General features: G+C 40.4%; 1 protein-coding gene across 3 annotated transcripts; it reads left to right on the top strand.

The window, feature by feature from the left end:
- Window positions 1-2,771: 2,771 nt before the first annotated feature.
- On the top strand, window positions 2,772-17,079 carry LOC106562948 (torsin-1B). Of its 3 annotated transcripts, XM_045689860.1 has the most exons (6): window positions 2,772-3,078; window positions 4,278-4,325; window positions 11,879-12,144; window positions 12,551-12,726; window positions 13,438-13,565; window positions 15,506-17,079. In XM_045689860.1, exons 1-6 carry the CDS (start codon window positions 2,883-2,885, stop codon window positions 15,748-15,750), a joined length of 1,059 nt encoding a protein of 352 aa, XP_045545816.1. In that variant the 5' UTR covers window positions 2,772-2,882; the 3' UTR covers window positions 15,751-17,079. The 3 variants fall into 3 exon arrangements, with proteins under 3 accessions (XP_045545816.1, XP_013983554.1, XP_013983553.1); XM_014128078.2 differs by lacking the exon at window positions 4,278-4,325 and having other exon boundaries at window positions 2,773-3,078; XM_014128079.2 differs by lacking the exons at window positions 4,278-4,325; window positions 11,879-12,144.
- Window positions 17,080-17,452: the final 373 nt, after the last annotated feature.

The following is a 17,452-nucleotide window of genomic DNA, read 5'->3' as shown; positions in this document are numbered from 1 at the left end:
AGGGGAACTCAACACACTTCGGAAACTTAAAATTAATGGGATACCACTGAGGATAGAGAGTTGTTATCAGAATTTACCACTAAATTTTATGAGAATCTTTACTCCTTAGATAACAATTTGTGTGACTCTAAGGATCTCCTTGATTCTATAGAGAATGTTAATTCGATTAGTGAAGAACTCAATCAGTCTTGTTGCCAAGATTTATCCATTATGGACATCCAGTACGGGGTTGCTCAGTTAAAAAAGAACAAATCTCCAGGTTGTGATGGATTAACCTCTGAATTTTACAAAACCTTCTTTGAAGAAATAGCACCTTTTTTACTTGAAACCTTTAAGGAGGCTATAAAGAAGGGAGAACTACCTGCCTCTCTGAAGCAAGGGGTTATTACTCTTATACCTAAACCACACAAGGATCTCCTAAGTATTGATAATTGGCGTCCAATCACACTCCTAAATAACGACTACAAAATTATAGCCTTAATCTTTGCAAAAGGTTAAAGTCTTGCTTAAATGATCTGATTGATGAATGTCAATCAGGGTTTATGAAAGGGCGCCATATATCTAATAATCTGAGGCTGATATTAGACTTGGTTGAGTATCGTGATCTATTAGATGACTTCCCTGTTATCCTATTTCTGGATTTTCAGAAAGCATTTGATACAGTAAGTCACAATTTTATCTTTGATTGTCTTAAGCATTTGAAATTTGGTCGTTTCTTTGTTGATGCTATTAGAACTCTGTATAATGGTGGCAATAGCTGTATCAAACTCTGTCATGGAACATCCTCAAGATTTAACATTTACAAAGGAATACGATAAGGTTGTCCAATTTCACCTTTTTTATTTTTGTTAGTTTCTCAAATGTTATGCTCATTAGTTTATAAAAGTCCATTTGAAGGCATTACATTCCAGTCCAGAGAGATCAAGATATCCCAACTGGCGGATGACACCTCACTTTTTTTGAAAAATGTATCTCAAGCTAGATTAGCATTGGATATCGTGAAGCAGTTCTCCAAAATCTCAGGCTTGACTTTAAATCTTTCCAAATGTGAGTTGTTTGTTGTGAAAGGAGCTGTCAACCCAGCAGATTGTAACATCTCTGAAAAAGATACTGTAACCTACCTCGGTGTAAAGATCACCAAAAATCTTAAGGCTATGAATGATCTTAATTTGAACCCTGTAACTGAATCTGTCAAAAAAAATTATCCTCATGGTTAGGGAGGGATTTAAGTCTTCAAGGAAGGGTGCTTTTATCCAAAGCTGAGGGGCTATCTCGTGCATCCTATCTTTTTTCATCTATTGACATTCCCAAATCCACTTGCTGTACCTTAGATAGGCTTTTGTACAACTTCATATGGAAAAACAAGCCACATAAGATAAAAGAGATGTTATCACCAACAGGGTTTGTGATGGCGGTCTAAATGTCTTAGATTTCACTCTCTTCAATCAGATATCAAAGGTCAACTGGATTAAAAGGTACATAAAAAATCCTCATAGCTTCTGGAATATTATACCTCATTTTGTTTTTCAGAAGTTCGGCGGGCTTAATTTTTTACTACAATGTCCATATATTGTGGGTAAAATTCCTGTGAAACTGGCGGTTTTTCACAAGCAGGCTTTAATGTGCTGGGCTTTGTTGTATAAACACAACTTTTCACCTCATAAATGTTTTATTTGGAACAATGGGTCAATATTACATAGAAATAAGATGTTATTTAACCATAAATGGTTCTCGAAAAACATTGTTCTTGTCAGCCAATTGGTTAATAACAGTGGGAATCTATTTACACGGAGAGAATTTATGGAAATATACAACTTTGAGGTTTCAAGCAAGGAATATGACACTGTTATTAAAGCTATACCTAGTGGGATAAAAACTTTACTTCAGAATAATGCATATTTTGGAATATCTCCGATTGTAAGCGATATTCAGTTGAATGGCATTGGTCTACTAGATACGAAATTCAACAATCGTTTAATAAGGGATATTTTCTACAGGAAGTCTATTCCCTCTGCGATATTTTGTTGGGCTTCATCGTTTGATGTAAACTGGCGCCGTGCTTGGCTCACTCCACACAGATTTATGGTGACCAATAAAGTAAAGGAGATCTCCTTTAAGATAATCCATAGATGCTATCCGTGTAATAGCTTGATTTCTAAATATATATTTGACGTTACCAGTGAATGCAGTTTTTGTGAACTAGAAACTGAATCTATTGAACACTTATTCTGTAATTGTTTATATAGTGAAGTATTTTGGACTGATGTAAAACTATATCTTAGCCGCAAATTGCATACAACCATTGATATTACTAAGTTTGACATATTATTTTACTACACTGATTCCACAATTGAACGTGAGTATGTCATAAATCTCTTTATTTTATTAGGAAAATCTTTCATCCACAAATCAAAATTTATGAAGAAAAAGCCCCTTTTCTTAATTTTTTTAATCTGATTTGGAACAGTACTTAGAATCTTTAAAACGTATACAAAACAATATGTCAAAAAAATGTATTCGATATATGTCTGTATTTGATTTGATATAATCGTTTTTTTTATTTTTCTCTAATTTCTTTGGATTCCCTCTGGCTGTTATGTTTATGTTTTGCATGTTACTGTTTTGCATTTTACTGTTATTTACAAGTTAAATAAAGATCTGTGCAAACTAAAAAAATTAAAAATACAAAATAAAAATAAATATTATAAAAAATAAAAATAAATAAAAAAATACAAAAAAAAAATGTGCCTGGTGACGACCATTTTGCTACAGATTTGCTGTCGCATAATGATTACGTAGGAGGAAATAGCTGACTTGGACTCTTAACGTCTTTGCGTTCTTAAATTATAAACTAGGTAGCTAAATGTTTATTTGAAGTTAAAATGAAAGCAACATACAAAACCTATTTCGTATATTATGTGTTGATATCGAGTGGTTTTGTGAACGCGTTCGAACCAATCTCAACCACAATTGTGGTCGGTGCGGGAGTAACGTTAGGCCTAGCAGCACTGGGGCGGAAAATTTACAATCATTTACATGAAAGTTGCGATTCAAAATGGATTGCTTTTAATTCAACAGGTATGTGTACAGCTAAATATGAAATGGTTGATGTGTTATGGTTTACTTAGGCTATTTTAACATGTAGACACAGTCAGTCCTTTTGCGTTTTAATCTTGCAATTGCTTATCGATCTCCACCAGTATACCGTTGGCCTACTTTAGAAAACGAGGGTTGACTTTAGGGTCGTCAACTATTGTGTGGATGAAGTGCGGTATCTTAACGATATCTTAAATCCATAAATATAGCAGTCTTGTGCAGTATCTTTATATATATCAGTAGTTTATATCTATAGGCTACATAGAAGTGTGCCACTTTATTTTAGGTTATCTGGAATTAGTGCATAAACCTAAGCTTTAAGGCCTAATTCTACACGCACCAAATGGGAACGGGCAGAAAAATGGAATGACGTAGGCAATAAGAACTAGTAGGCTACGTTTACATGGACGGAAATAATTTGATATTAAACTGATTACGGCAGTAGTCAGATTATGCAATAGTCATGTAAACACCATATTCTGTTTATCATAATCGTCGTAAGATCAGAATCGAAATAAACACCTAGTTTTCTGAGCAATCTTTAGATTTATAAGGACATCTAAACACCTTAGTTGGCGTTCCAAATGTGTTTGATCTGCGCATGTATCCGCACCGTTAGCGCAAGCCTACCCGTTTGGCACGAGTGAAGTGAGTAATTGTATATATATTTTTGCCTTTATTTAACTAGGCAAGTCAGTTAAGAACAAATTCTTATTTACAATGACGGCCTACACAGGCCAAACCCGGACAACGCTGGGCCAATTGTGCTCCGCCCTATGGGACTCCCGATCACGGCCGGTTGTGTAAGAGCCTGGACAGTTATCTATGCCTCTTAGAAGTAGTTAATATCAGGGGAGCAGAAGTGAGGGGGGCATAACCTGGCAGGGGGTCCTCCCTCAGAGTTTTTTTGGGGCATCGAAAGTTCATTCTACTAGGGCTTTCCCTGACCAAAAAAAATCTTGGGTCAACCAAGAGTAGTCTTTTCTTTTGACCAATCGATTAATCAAAATGTAAAAACTTTTTCCATAATCATCTGTATGTACTGAACTAGTCAGATGCTTTAAGCACGCTGTTTGATTAAAAAAGACACAAATGACTTGAAGGGAGCCAGAGATTAATTTAGCCTAACCAGAAGAAATACAACCTGTTCCCGACTTTCCTTTTCCTGCTGGCCTTCACAGATTCTGCTGGTATGCTCCTGAAGTTGGAAGTAATGGGCTACGCCCGCGGTAGGAAACCTTCTCCATTTGGAGTACCGATTTCTTACCATTTCTACCAATTTGCGTGCCAGTTATGATTTCCATATGCACATTTTTGTGGAACAGTTTTTCATTTATAATAGTCTTTGTCTCAGTCATTGTCTGCAGTTAATCAACATTCTATCTAATACAAATCTAAGTTACTTTTATTGCCATTTGCCAACTATGTAATAACCTACATAAAGCCAACACAACATTGCAGCCTGCAGGTAGAAAATAAAAATATAAATTACATTGGCTACGCATGGCCTGTCTGCAACAATCTTGAAACGTTGTATCAACTGGGTTGCCCCAAAACCCGTGCTAGCAAACTTGAGACTTTGTATAAAATATTCTGGGCCCTCAGTTTCCAGTGCCAGTGATCTCGGGACAGACACAGCTGTAGGCTTTTTGTGCAAGGGATAAGAAGTAATCAGGTATTTTCTGATGTTTACATTGGATCAGAGCTTTACATTTTTGCGCTTTGGTTATCGAAAGGGAGAGCGCTGGAATGTACTATCAGACATCCCCAACTGGGCACGTTAAACAAATGGGCGTGTTACAAACAAGACGATTAAGAAATATACATACCTCTTTTGTCATACAGTAGGCTATTCCAAAAAAGCACCCGTCCCAAGTGAAAGTTGCACCCATTTCACAAACATGTCCAAACTCAGAATCCAATATGCTTCCAAAAAATAACATGGTAGAATGTTTATTTTGATTGCCGATTTATGTATTTATCAGTGTGCTATCAGGTAGCCCAATTTCAGATGTCCATGTAAACAGGATTATTAGGGAAATCGTTCTTGCAAAGCATGTAAACTTTTCAATCCAACTATCCACAATCACATTGTATGTTGATAACGTACGCCTCTTGGAGGGAACTCAACACCCCGCTACATCTCAACTCCATGTGTAGTTAAAAGTATGGGATCGTAGGTGCGTGGAAGGACGGCAGAGAAAAATACAGTTTACAGGAAATCTATTATCCCTAAACATGGTAATGTGGGGAAAAGGTGCTGGATGGAACCAAAGAAAATAAAAGTTAAGGAATCCCCTCGCCTACCTGCCTTCCCACTTCTAATTTAACTTTCAGCTCTTCCTGGCATGCTAACCAAAATACCGGGGGTGGTCTGCCCAGGTCTTACCTAGTGTGCATAGACAGATTAAATACTACGGATTATGTATGCCCGCAGGCCTCTTGCCTAAACACTCCCAAGGTGTGTTCCCCTTCCCCCCTTGGGAACAAATGAAACAGAATAATTTACCAATATTTTAAGTGAAAATTTCAATAACCACAAACACTAAGTCAAATCAAATTTATATAGCCCTTCTTACATCAGCTGATATCTCAAAGTGCTGTACAGAGACCCAGCCTAAAACCCCAAACAGCAAGCAATGCAGGTGTAGAAGCACGGTGGCTAGGAATAACTCCCTAGAAAGGCCAAAACCTAGGAAGAAACCTAGAGAGGAACCAGGCTATGAGGGGTGGCCAGTCCTCTTCTGGCTGTGCCGGGTGGAGATTATAACAGAACATGGCCAAGATGTTCAAATGTTCATAAATGACCAGCATGGTCAAATAATAATAATCACAGTAGTTGTCGAGGGTGCAACAAGTCAGCACCTCGAGTAAATGTCAGTTGGCTTTTCATAGCCGATCATTGTGAGTATCTCTACTAGAGGTCGACCGATTAATCGGAATGGCCGATTAATTTGGGCCGATTTCAAGTTTTCATAACAATCGGAAATCGGTATTTTTGGATGCCGATTAAAAAAAAATATATATATATATATATATATATTTTTTTAGACCTTTATTTAACTAGGCAAGTCAGTTTAAGAACACATTCTTATTTTCAATGACGGCCTAGGAACGGTGGGTTAACTGCCTTGTTCAGGGGCAGAACGACAGATTTTTACCTTGTCAGCTCAGGGATTCAATCTTGCAACCTTACGGTTAACTAGTCCAACGCTCTAACCACCTGCTTTACGTTGCACTCCACGAGGAGCCTGCCTGTTACGTGAATGCAGTAAGAAGCCAAGGTAAGTTGCTAGCTAGCATTAAACTTATCTAATAAAAAACAATCAATCAATCATAATCACTAGTTAACTACACATGGTTGATGATATTACTAGTTTATCTAGCCTGTCCTGCGTTGCATATAATCGCTTAGGTACACGTTGCTCCAACCATAAACATCAATTCCTTTCTTAAAATCAATACACAAGTATATATTTTTAAACCTGCATATTTAGTTAATATTGCCTGCTAACATGAATTTCTTTTAACTAGGGAAAATGTGTCACTTCTCTTGCAAACATAGTCAGGGTATATGCAGCAGTTTGGGCCGCCTGGCTCGTTGCGAACTGTGAAGACTATTTCTTCCTAACAAAAGCGCATTTGCGAAAAAAGCACAATCGTTGCACGACTGTACCTAACCATAAACATCAATGCCTTTCTTAAAATCAATACACAGAAGTATATATTTTTAAACCTGCATATTTAGCTAAAAGAAATCCAGGTTAGCAGGCAATATTAACCAGGTGTGTGTCATTTTGCGTTCATTGCACGCAGTCAGGGTATATGCAACAGTTTGGGCCGCCTGGCTCGTTGCAAACTAATTTGCCAGAATTTTACGTAATTATGATATAACATTGAAGGTTGTGCAATGTAACAGGAATAATGTTTTGTTTTCGAGATTATAGTTTCCGGATTCGACCATATTAATGACCTAAGGCTCGTATTTCTGTGTGTTATTATGTTATAATTAAGTCTATGATTTGATAGAGCAGTCTGACTGAGCGGTGGTAGGCAGCAGGTTCGTAAGCATTCATTCAAACAGCCCTTCGCAATGCATTGCGCTGTTTATGACTTCAAGTCTGTCAACTCCCAAGATTAGGCTGGTGTAACCTATGTGAAATGGCTAGCTAGTTAGCAGGGTGCGCGCTAATAGTGTTTCAAACGTCACTCGCTCTGAGACTTGGAGTAGTTGTTTCCCCTTGCTCTACATGGGTAATGCTGCTTCGAGGGTGGCTGTTGTCGATGTGTTCCTGGTTTGAGCCCAGGTAGGAGCGAGGAGAGGGACGGAAGCTGTACTGTTAAACTGGCAATACTAAAGTGCCTATAAGAACATCTAATAATCAAAGGTATATGAAATACAAATCGTATAGAGAGAAATAGTCCTATAATTCCTATAATAACTACAACCTAAAACATCTTACCTGGGAATATTGAAGACTTATGTTAAAAGGAACCACCAGCTTTCATATGTTCTCATGTTCTGAGCAAGGAACTTAAACGTTCGCTTTTTTACATGGCACATATTGCACTTTTACTTTCTTCTCCAACACTTTGTTTTTGCATTATTTAAACCAAATTGAACATGTTTCATTATTTATTTGAGGCTAAATTGATTTTATTGATGTATTATATTAAGTTAAAATAAGTGTTCATTCAGTATTGTTGTAATTGTCATTATTACAAATAAAAAAATTGGCCGATTAATCGGTATCGGCTTTTTTGGCCCGCCAATAATCGGTATCGGTACCGAAAAATCATAATCGGTCGACCTCTAATCTCTACCACTCCTGTTGTCTCTAGAGAGATGAAAACAGCAGGTCTGGGACAGGTAGCACGTCCGGTGAACAGGTCAGGGTTCCATAGCTGCAGGCAGAACAGTTGAAACTGGAGCAGCAGCGCGGCCAGGTGGACTGGGGACAGCAAGGAGTCATCATGTCAGGTAGTCCTGAGGCATGGTCCTAGGGCTCAGGTCCTCCGACAGAGAGAATTAGAGAGAGCATACTTAAATTCACACAGGACACCGGATAAGACAGGAGAAATACTCCAGATATAGCAGACTGACCCTAGCCCCCGACACAAACTACTGCAGCATAAATACTGGAGGCTGAGACAGGAGGGGTCAGGAGACACTGTGGCCCCATCCGATGATACCCCCGGACAGGGCCAAACAGGAAGGATATAACCCCACCCACTTTGCCAAAGCACAGCCCCCACACCACTAGAGGGATACCTTCAACCACCAACTTACCATCCTGAGACAAGGCCGAGTATAGCCCACAAAGATCTCCGCCACGGCACAACCCAAGGGGGGGCGCCAACCCAGACAGGAAGACCACGTCAGTGACTCAACCCACTCAAGTGAAGCATCCCTCCTAGGAACGCCATGGAAGAACACCAATAAGCCAGTGACTCAGCCCCTGCAATAGGGTTAGAGGTAGAGAATCCCAGTGGAGAGAGGGGAACCGGCCAGGCAGAGACAGCAAGGGCGGAGATATTTGCTCCGGAGTCTTTCTGTTCACCTTCACACTCCTGGGCCAGACTACACTCAATCATAGGACCCACTGAAGAGATGAGTCTTCAGTAAAGACTTAAAGGTTGAGACCGAGTCTGCATCTCTCACATGGGTAGGCAGACCATTCCATAAAAATGGAGCTCTATAGGAGAAGGCCCTGCCTCCAGCTGTTTGCTTAGAAATTCTAGGGACAATTAGGAGGCCTGCGTCTTGTGACCGTAGCGTACGTGTAGGTATGTACGGCAGGACCAAATCGGAAAGATAGGTAGGAGCAAGCCCATGTAATGCTTTGTAGGTTAGCAGTAAAACCTTGAAATCAGCCCTTGCCTTAACAGAAAGCCAGTGTAGGGAGGCTAGCACTGGAGTAATATGATAATTTTTTGGGGTTCTAGTCAGGATTCAAGCAGCCGTATTTAGCACTAACTGAAGTTTATTTAGTGCTTTATCCGGGTAGTCGGAAAGTAGAGCATTGCAGTAGTCCAACCTAGAAGTAACAAAAACATGGATTAATTTTTCTGCATCATTTGTGGACAGAAAGTTTCAGATTTTTGCAATGTTACGTAGATGGAAAAAAGCAGACCTTGAAACAGTCTTGATATGTTCTTCAAAAGAGAGATCAGGGTCCAGAGTAACGCCGAGGTCCTTCAGTTTTATTTGAGACGACTGTACAACCATCAATATTAATTGTCAGATTTAACAGAAGATCTCTTTGTTTCTTGGGACCTAGAACAAGCATCTCTGTTTTGTCCGAGTTTAAAAGTAGAAAGTTTGCAGCCATCCACTTCCTTATGTCTGAAACACAGGCTTCTAGCGAGGGCAATTTTGGGGCTTCACCATGTTTCATTGAAATGTACAGCTGTGTGTCATCCACATAGCAGTGAAATTTAACATTATGTTTTTGAATGACATCCCCAAGAGGTAAAATATATAGTGAAAACAATAGTGGTCCTAAAACGGAACCTTCAGGAACACCGAAATTTACGGTTGATTTGTCAGAGGACAAACCATTCACAGAGACAAACTGATATCTTTCCGACATAAGATCTAAACCAGGCCAGAACTTGTCCGTGTAGTCCAATTTGGGTTTCCAATCTCTCCAAAAGAATGTGGTGATCGATGGTATCAAAAGCAACACTAAGATCTAGGAGCACGAGGACAGATGCAGAGCCTCGCTCTGACATCATTAAAAGGTCATTTACCACCTTCACAAGTGCAGTCTCAGTGCTATGATGGGGTCTAAAACCAGACTGAAGCGTTTCGTGGACATTGTTTGTCTTCAGGAAGGCAGTGAGTTGCTGCGCAACAGCTTTTTCTAAAATATTTGAGAGGAATGGAAGATTCGATATAGGCCGATAGTTTTTTATATTTTCTGGGTCAAGGTTTGGCTTTTTCAAGAGAGGCTTTATTACTGCCACTTTTAGTGAGTTTGGTACACATCCGGTGGATAGAGAGCCGTTTATTATGTTCAACATAGGAGCTTTGCGACAGTATCAAAAATACATTTCGGATTGTTCTTATTTTCCTCAATTAAGTTGGAAAAATAGGATGATCGAGCAGCAGTGAGGGCTCCTCGATACTGCACGGTACTTGTCTTTCCAAGCTAGTCTGAAGACTTCCAGTTTGGTGTGGTGCCATTTCCGTTCCCATTTTCTGGAAGCTAGCTTTAGAGCTCGTCCTATTGTCATACACATACCTCTGAAGGAGCAGCTACAAAATATATATATATTTTTTTAAACATTCACTGACTGCCACAACAACCAACACAGGATGTGAAAAGAAGCTCTCTTCACTGACGAAGGAACACTGGCTTTTATCATGCTAGAGAAGGACTTGGTAATCGAAGAGACAGCTGTATCCCCTGACGAGAGGGAGGGGTCAGAGCTCCAATCAGCCAGGGGGCCGACGAATCAGCTGCTTTAGGAATCCAGGAAGCCAATTCCTGAAATAGACACACATACAGACCCACAACAACACAGACACTGGGGGAACATAACATATGCATGTAACCGTACAATTATCTGAGTTTAATTCAATAAGAGAAAAGCTGCGAAATAAAAAGGGAGTGCCTGAAAAGTAATGTTTCGGAAAGATTTGGGGAATTGGTAAAAGAGGATGATAGATTGCTATTTTATGTGTGAAGATTGTGAGGCACTATACACTAGACAGTCACAAGACAGGGACTTCAAATAGGCCTATGCACATCAAGGGTACTGTATCCTAGGCTATTGTTCAGATGGGTAGAATGGAAACTGAAATCTGCACACTAAGTGTATAACCTCTCACATAGCCTTAATAGTAACTCCTACAGAATGAAGCATTTCTTGCAGTAAAAGGATACACCAAATGTAGGCACAATTTTGACTCGGGAACAGGAGTGGAGAAATATGATTTATTTCGTTCAGCATCTTGAGAGAATGCGCATTTAGCACCTCTACAGACTATCTATCTTTATCGGGATCAGAAAAGCTGAAAGTATTTCAACCACATAAAATATACATCCAAGCCGAACTGAAATCTTATCAGAATCATGTTGGGTCGTTTTCACAGCTTTCTAGTTCCTTACAACCGGTCAAACTGAAATTTGAAACATAGTCTTACGTTTTTTTTTTTTTTGCACTTTCTTCCCGGTCTCTAAACATATTTGCTCCATGATAGATGCAGAGATGACCGAGAACTTTACTGATGTCAACTAAATTAAAGCATTCATCCTATTGATTTATGAAGTTATTCTGGTGAGCAAGGGTTTGTTTAGTCTTTCAGGGCAACATATAATGACAGAAGAGAAGAAGCTGCAAGTATCTAATTTTAGGCCTAGAAGTTGACTAACAAATCACCTACCAAAATGTTGGAAATTATAAGCAGAAACAGCCTATATAAATCAGGCAAAAAAATATCCTGCAACCCCTGACAAAAAAATTGTTCCACCATCTGACTGTAGCCTACAGCACATTTTCTATATTAGCAGGTTAGGGTCGAGTGCGGACCTCAGATTTTCAGTTTATCACATATAGTCGGGTGGTTGTGGAAGGGTTATTAGCAATTTCGGGCGGGTGCGAGTGAACAAACAGCTGACACGTGCACCACTAGCCTACTTAGCAGCTGTGTCCCACGTGTAACTAATGACGTTATTAAGATAACCACCTATAATTAGTATGGAAATAATGGTGGTGTATTCTTAGCACGTCCCATTCATTGACACTTAATAATCAACTCCTACCCTGTCATCAGGTTTGAAAGTGGCCCTAGATCAGAAGCTGTTTGGTCAACATGTTGCCTCCAGAGTCGTCCAGAAAGCTGTAACGGGTTTCATGAACAATAAAAACCCTAAAAAGCCCCTGGTGCTCTCTCTACATGGCTGGACTGGCACAGGGAAGAACTTAGTCAGCCAGTTGATAGCTGAAAACATCTACAAGGAGGGCATGGCCAGCAGTTTCGTCCATCAGTTTGTGACTTCTACTCACTTCCTTCATTCGAGTCAGCTTGAGAACTACAAGGTAAAACAAGTATTTTGTTATATTGTAATCCCCAGTAACCGTGGCAGGAAAATTCTCAATGGAGAATTAGGCTGTAAAAAAAATTATAAAAAATTATGTTCATTATCAGTGATATTCAAATCTTACCCTACGAGGTCCGGAATACTACTGTTTTTCTGTTCTACCTGAGAATTAATTACACCCACCTGGTGTCCCAGGTCTAAATCAGTCCCTGGTTAGATGGGAAGAATGAAGAAGACAAAAAGCAGTGGAACTGGCTTCCAAGGTCATAGATTTGAATTTGAGGGTTCTATATGATACAGGATGTATATCAGAATTGTTTTTAAATATATTTTGCGGCTATGCTGTAAGCGATTTTCGCTGCTGTAGATAAGTCTGTGTTTAAACTGTTGTGACCATCCCTCAGTCTCAGCTGCAGCAGTGGATCAAAGGCAACGTCACCAACTGCCCACGTTCCATGTTCATCTTTGACGAGATGGACAAGATGCACCCTGGCCTGATCGACTGTATAAAGCCCTACCTGGAATACTACGAAAATCTGGACGGGGTCTCCTACCGCCAAGCCATCTTCATCTTCCTCAGGTAGGGCAGACAGACCAGCAATGTGTGATAAGAATTCATGTGTTGTTTTTGGAGACTTGTATTTTTTTTTTACTAGATTTACAGTCCAAATATATTACACATCCATCATCCTATCTTTCCCACAACTTAACGACTTGTTGCAGTAACCATGGTTGTACTTACCTAATTGTCAACTGTCAATCAGATACGGCTCCCAAAACTAAAGTTCAGTTACTTCAGATTTTTTATTTTGCAAATAGAATCACCACACATGAACCTAATGTATTTATAAACTAGCCCATGTCCGGACCAGTGAGGAAGAAAAAGAACGTTGGACCCAGCTTAAAGTGGCAATATGCAACTTTTATGGGCGACCTGTCCAAATTCACATAGAAATGTGAGTTATAGGTCTATCATTCTACTAGAAAGCAAGTCTAATAAGCAGTAGATCTATAATGTGCTCAATTTCTATGCTTCCCATTCTTAAGTTTTGTTTTTGTGTCTTACTTTCGGTTTAATACACCAGCTTCAAACAGCTGAAACAACAATATTATTAGCTGTAGAAAATATATTTTAAAGCGGTTTAGATGGTACAATGATTCTCTACACAATACTAGCTTATTTTGTCACAAACTGAAATTAGTCAACAAACTATTCGTTTTAGCAACCAGGAAATGGAAAATTCTGCACAGTGCAACTTTATCTACTAGTTTGCTTTGCTCATCTCCATAGCAACGCTGGAGGAGAGCAAATCACGCAGGTGGCCCTGGACTTCTGGAAAGCAGGTCGAGACCGAGAGGAGATAAAATTGCAACACTTAGAACCAGCTCTCTCCCTGTCCGTGTTCAACAACAAGAAGAGTAAGCCACCTCTTTGCCGTCCTTCTTTAGGGCTGAAGCCTAACTTATGCACTTTGGTAACTCTTTTTTTATATTTAACAAATCATGCACATGTTTCTCTAGGTCAGGATTCTCTCCTTTATGTTACTAAGCCTTGGGTTAGAAGACTGGGGATGTTATGGAGACTTTTCAGACCTTCAATACAAAGATTACCTGTGATATCTACACTGCTCCAAAAAATAAAGGGAACACTAAAATAACACATCCTAGATCTGAATGAATGAAATAATCTTATTAAATACTTTTTTCTTTACATAGTTGAATGTGCTGACAACAAAATCACACAAAAATAATCAATGGAAATCCAATTTATCAACCCATGGAGGTCTGGATTTGGAGTCACACTCAAATTTAAAGTGGAAAACCACACTACAGGCTGATCCAACTTTGATGTAATGTCCTTAAAATAAGTCAAAATGAGGCTCAGTAGTGTGTGTGGCCTCCACGTGCCTGTATGACCTCCCTACAACGCCTGGGCATGCTCCTGATGAGGTGGCGGATGGTCTCCTGAGGGATCTCCTCCCAGACCTGGACTAAAGCATCCGCCAACTCTTGGACAGTCTGTGGTGCAACGTGGCGTTGGTGGATAGAGCGAGACATGATGTCCCAGATGTGCTCAATTGGATTCAGGTCTGGGGAACGGGCGGGCCAGTCCATAGCATCAATGCCTTCCTCTTGCAGGAACTGCTGACACACTCCAGCTACATGAGGTCTAGCATTGTCTTGCATTAGGAGGAACCCAGGGCCAACCGCACCAGCATATGGTCTCACAAGGGGTCTGAGGATCTCATCTCGGTACCTAATGGCAGTCAGGCTACCTCTGGCGAGCACATGGAGGGCTGTGCGGCCCCCCAAAGAAATGCCACCCCACACCATGACTGACCCACCGCCAAACCGGTCATGCTGGAGGATGTTGCAGGCAGCAGAATGTTCTCCACGGCGTCTCCAGACTGTCACGTCTGTCACATATGCTCAGTGTGAACCTGCTTTCATCTGTGAAGAGCACAGGGCGCCAGTGGCGAATTTGCCAATCTTGGTGTTCTCTGTCAAATGCCAAACGTCCTGCACGGTGTTGGGCTGTAAGCACAACCCCCACCTGTGGACGTCGGGCCCTCATACCACCCTCATGGAGTCTGTTTCTGACCGTTTGAGCAGACACATGCACATTTGTGGCCTGCTGGAGGTCATTTTGCAGGGCTCTGGCAGTGCTCCTCCTGCTCCTCCTTGCACAAAGGCGGAGGTAGCGGTCCTGCTGCTTTGTTGTTGCCCTCCTACGACCTCCTCCACGTCTCCTGATGTACTGGCCTGTCTCCTGGTAGAGCCTCCATGCTCTGGACACTACGCTGACAGACACAGCAAACCTTCTTGCTACAGCTCGCATTGATGTGCCATCCTGGATGAGCTGCACTACCTGAGCCACTTGTGTGTGTTGTAGACTCTGTCTCATGCTTCCACTAGAGTGAAAGCACCGCCAGCATTCAAAAGTGACCAAAACATCAGCCAGGAAGCATAGGAACTGAGAAGTGGTCTGTGCTTACCACCTGCAGAATCACTCCTTTATTGGGGGTGTCTTGCTAATTGCCTATAATTTCCACCTGTTGTCTATTCCATTTGCACAACAGCATGTGAAATGTATTGTCAATCAGTGTTGCTTCCTAAGTGGACAGTTTGATTTCACAGAAGTGTGATTGACTTGGAGTTACATTGTGTTGTTTAAGTGTTCCCTTTATTTTTTTGAGCAGTATATATTCTGTCCATCTACCTTTCTTGCCCCTTCCCATTTTATGGCTATCCTTACCCCCTAGGCACTTGTGTACATCTGAGAGGATTGAGTAAGCAATTGGTGATAGCTTCTCCTTGCCCATCTTATGACTGTGTTCTCCCTCCCTTTGTCTGTGTAGGTGGGTTGTGGCACTCTAGTCTGATAGACAGGAGCCTAGTTGACTTCTTTGTCCCCTTCCTGCCTCTGGAGTGCAGACACGTGCTGCTGTGTGGCATGGCAGAGATGTCTGCCAAGGGCCTGAAGCCCAACCAGGACGTGGTCAACCAGATGGCCAGAGAATTGGTCTATTTCCCCAAGAGCGAGAAGATCTTCTCCGTCAATGGCTGCAAGACCATCGGCGGCAAGCTAGATTACTACACGTAGTGTGTGTTTGAGATCAACTACGTTTCTACTGGCAGCTGCAGACTGACTGATCTAATCGTAATGAGTAGTAATTTAGGATGAAAGGTGGTTTGTAGGTCTGATCAGTCAGTCTTCCGTTGCTGACGGAAATGTAGACTATCTCAGATGAAACAGCTACTGTATCTATCTACCTCCTACTCTACTGTGTGCACTTTCTTAATGAGAACATCTCTGCCAGTCAGAGTGAGGAACTCTGACTGATGACCCGCCCCTCAGGTCTCCCAACGTCAACACAACCATGTGGAGGACATCAACGGTATTGCTCTGATGGTGTCACTTCTCCCTGAAGATGTACTACTGAGAGAGAGGAGGATGAATTTAGAGAGATAAAAAAAATATATTTTAAAAACAGTGAGGCGAAACACTACTTTTTAACCAATCAAGGTGCTTGATCCTGACTTGTATATTCTGTAAATGAGTATCGCCAAATAATGACTTTCTTTTTCATGGAAATCTGCTGCACATGAAATGTGCAATCGAAAACAAGTTGTGTATTAGAAACAAATGTTGTTTTAAAGTTACAATCGCTAATACATTTTTCAGCCAAACGGCAGCCCTGCCACTTGGTTTGCTATCAATCTGAGGGATACTGGGACCGGAAAAATGTCACCACTCTCTAAATGACAGATGGAGCTATAGATGCAAGGACTCACATTCCATGAGATCAACGTGATGGTTATATTCTTCAAGAATCAATTGGTGCATATCGTTAATTGAAATAAGAATTGGCCAGCTGTAACTAATGAAGCTTGCCCCTTTAATTGTCATTGAAAACGTAGCACTGAAGTATTGTGCATTTGTGGCGCACTGGATACCCATTGTGTATTTTGTATCTATTGTCAATACCCAGTTTACCAGTACCTAAACATAGGAAAAATCTGCCTTAAAATCAATTTTGCCTTTGTTTTTAATCCTTACTCATTCACCAGAAACATTGTGTGCATTTCAAATTCTGCTTTAAGTTTATATTTGTGGGTATACAAGTATTTTGTTTTCAGTCTACCAATTACATTTTTTTCAGGGTTGATCCAGATTTGTCCTAAATCATTTATTTGAGTAAATAATTTAATTGAGTAGTCCAACAGTCCATCTTGATTAAATGTCTGCAACAAAATAAATCCAATTGTAATTTGTTTTAATGTAACTTAACCACAGTGAAAAAATGTTATGCTTTATGTGCAACTGTATACTGTGCCTTAGTTGGCATAGGGTTCTCGGTCTAAATGCACAAAATAATTACAGGAAGGAAGGTTCCAAATTGTTCATTAAAATGTTTTTACATGGGAAAAATCTGTTTTGTTTTACTTTTGTTTGAGTTCATGAAATATCAAACATTTTTAAAGGTAATGTAAGAATATTCTTTCTCATCTCCTCTCTTCTTCCCTCACCTTCTGCAGGGCGGTCAGCTCCACACTCTTCACACCTTCTGGTGGTCTTTAAAACAGGGAGCCGTCATGACTTGGTCATCACTAACATCAGCGGTACTACGACCAGTCTGATGGGGAAATCTGTCAGAAGATTGGCTTCAATAGAAACACATAAAATGAGGGGATTGATCATCAGGAAAACTGATCCCTGATCTAGGATCAGTTAAACTTTTTGGGCCATATTGATTAAGATTACATTGACAGTGGGGACATAATCTTACTTTAGCAGTCTCCTA

This window comes from Salmo salar, chromosome ssa11 (assembly GCF_905237065.1).
Source record: "Salmo salar chromosome ssa11, Ssal_v3.1, whole genome shotgun sequence".
Taxonomy (NCBI): Eukaryota; Metazoa; Chordata; class Actinopteri; order Salmoniformes; family Salmonidae; genus Salmo; species Salmo salar.
Note: the sequence above shows the minus strand (reverse complement) of the source record. Positions and strands in the feature narration are given on the sequence as shown.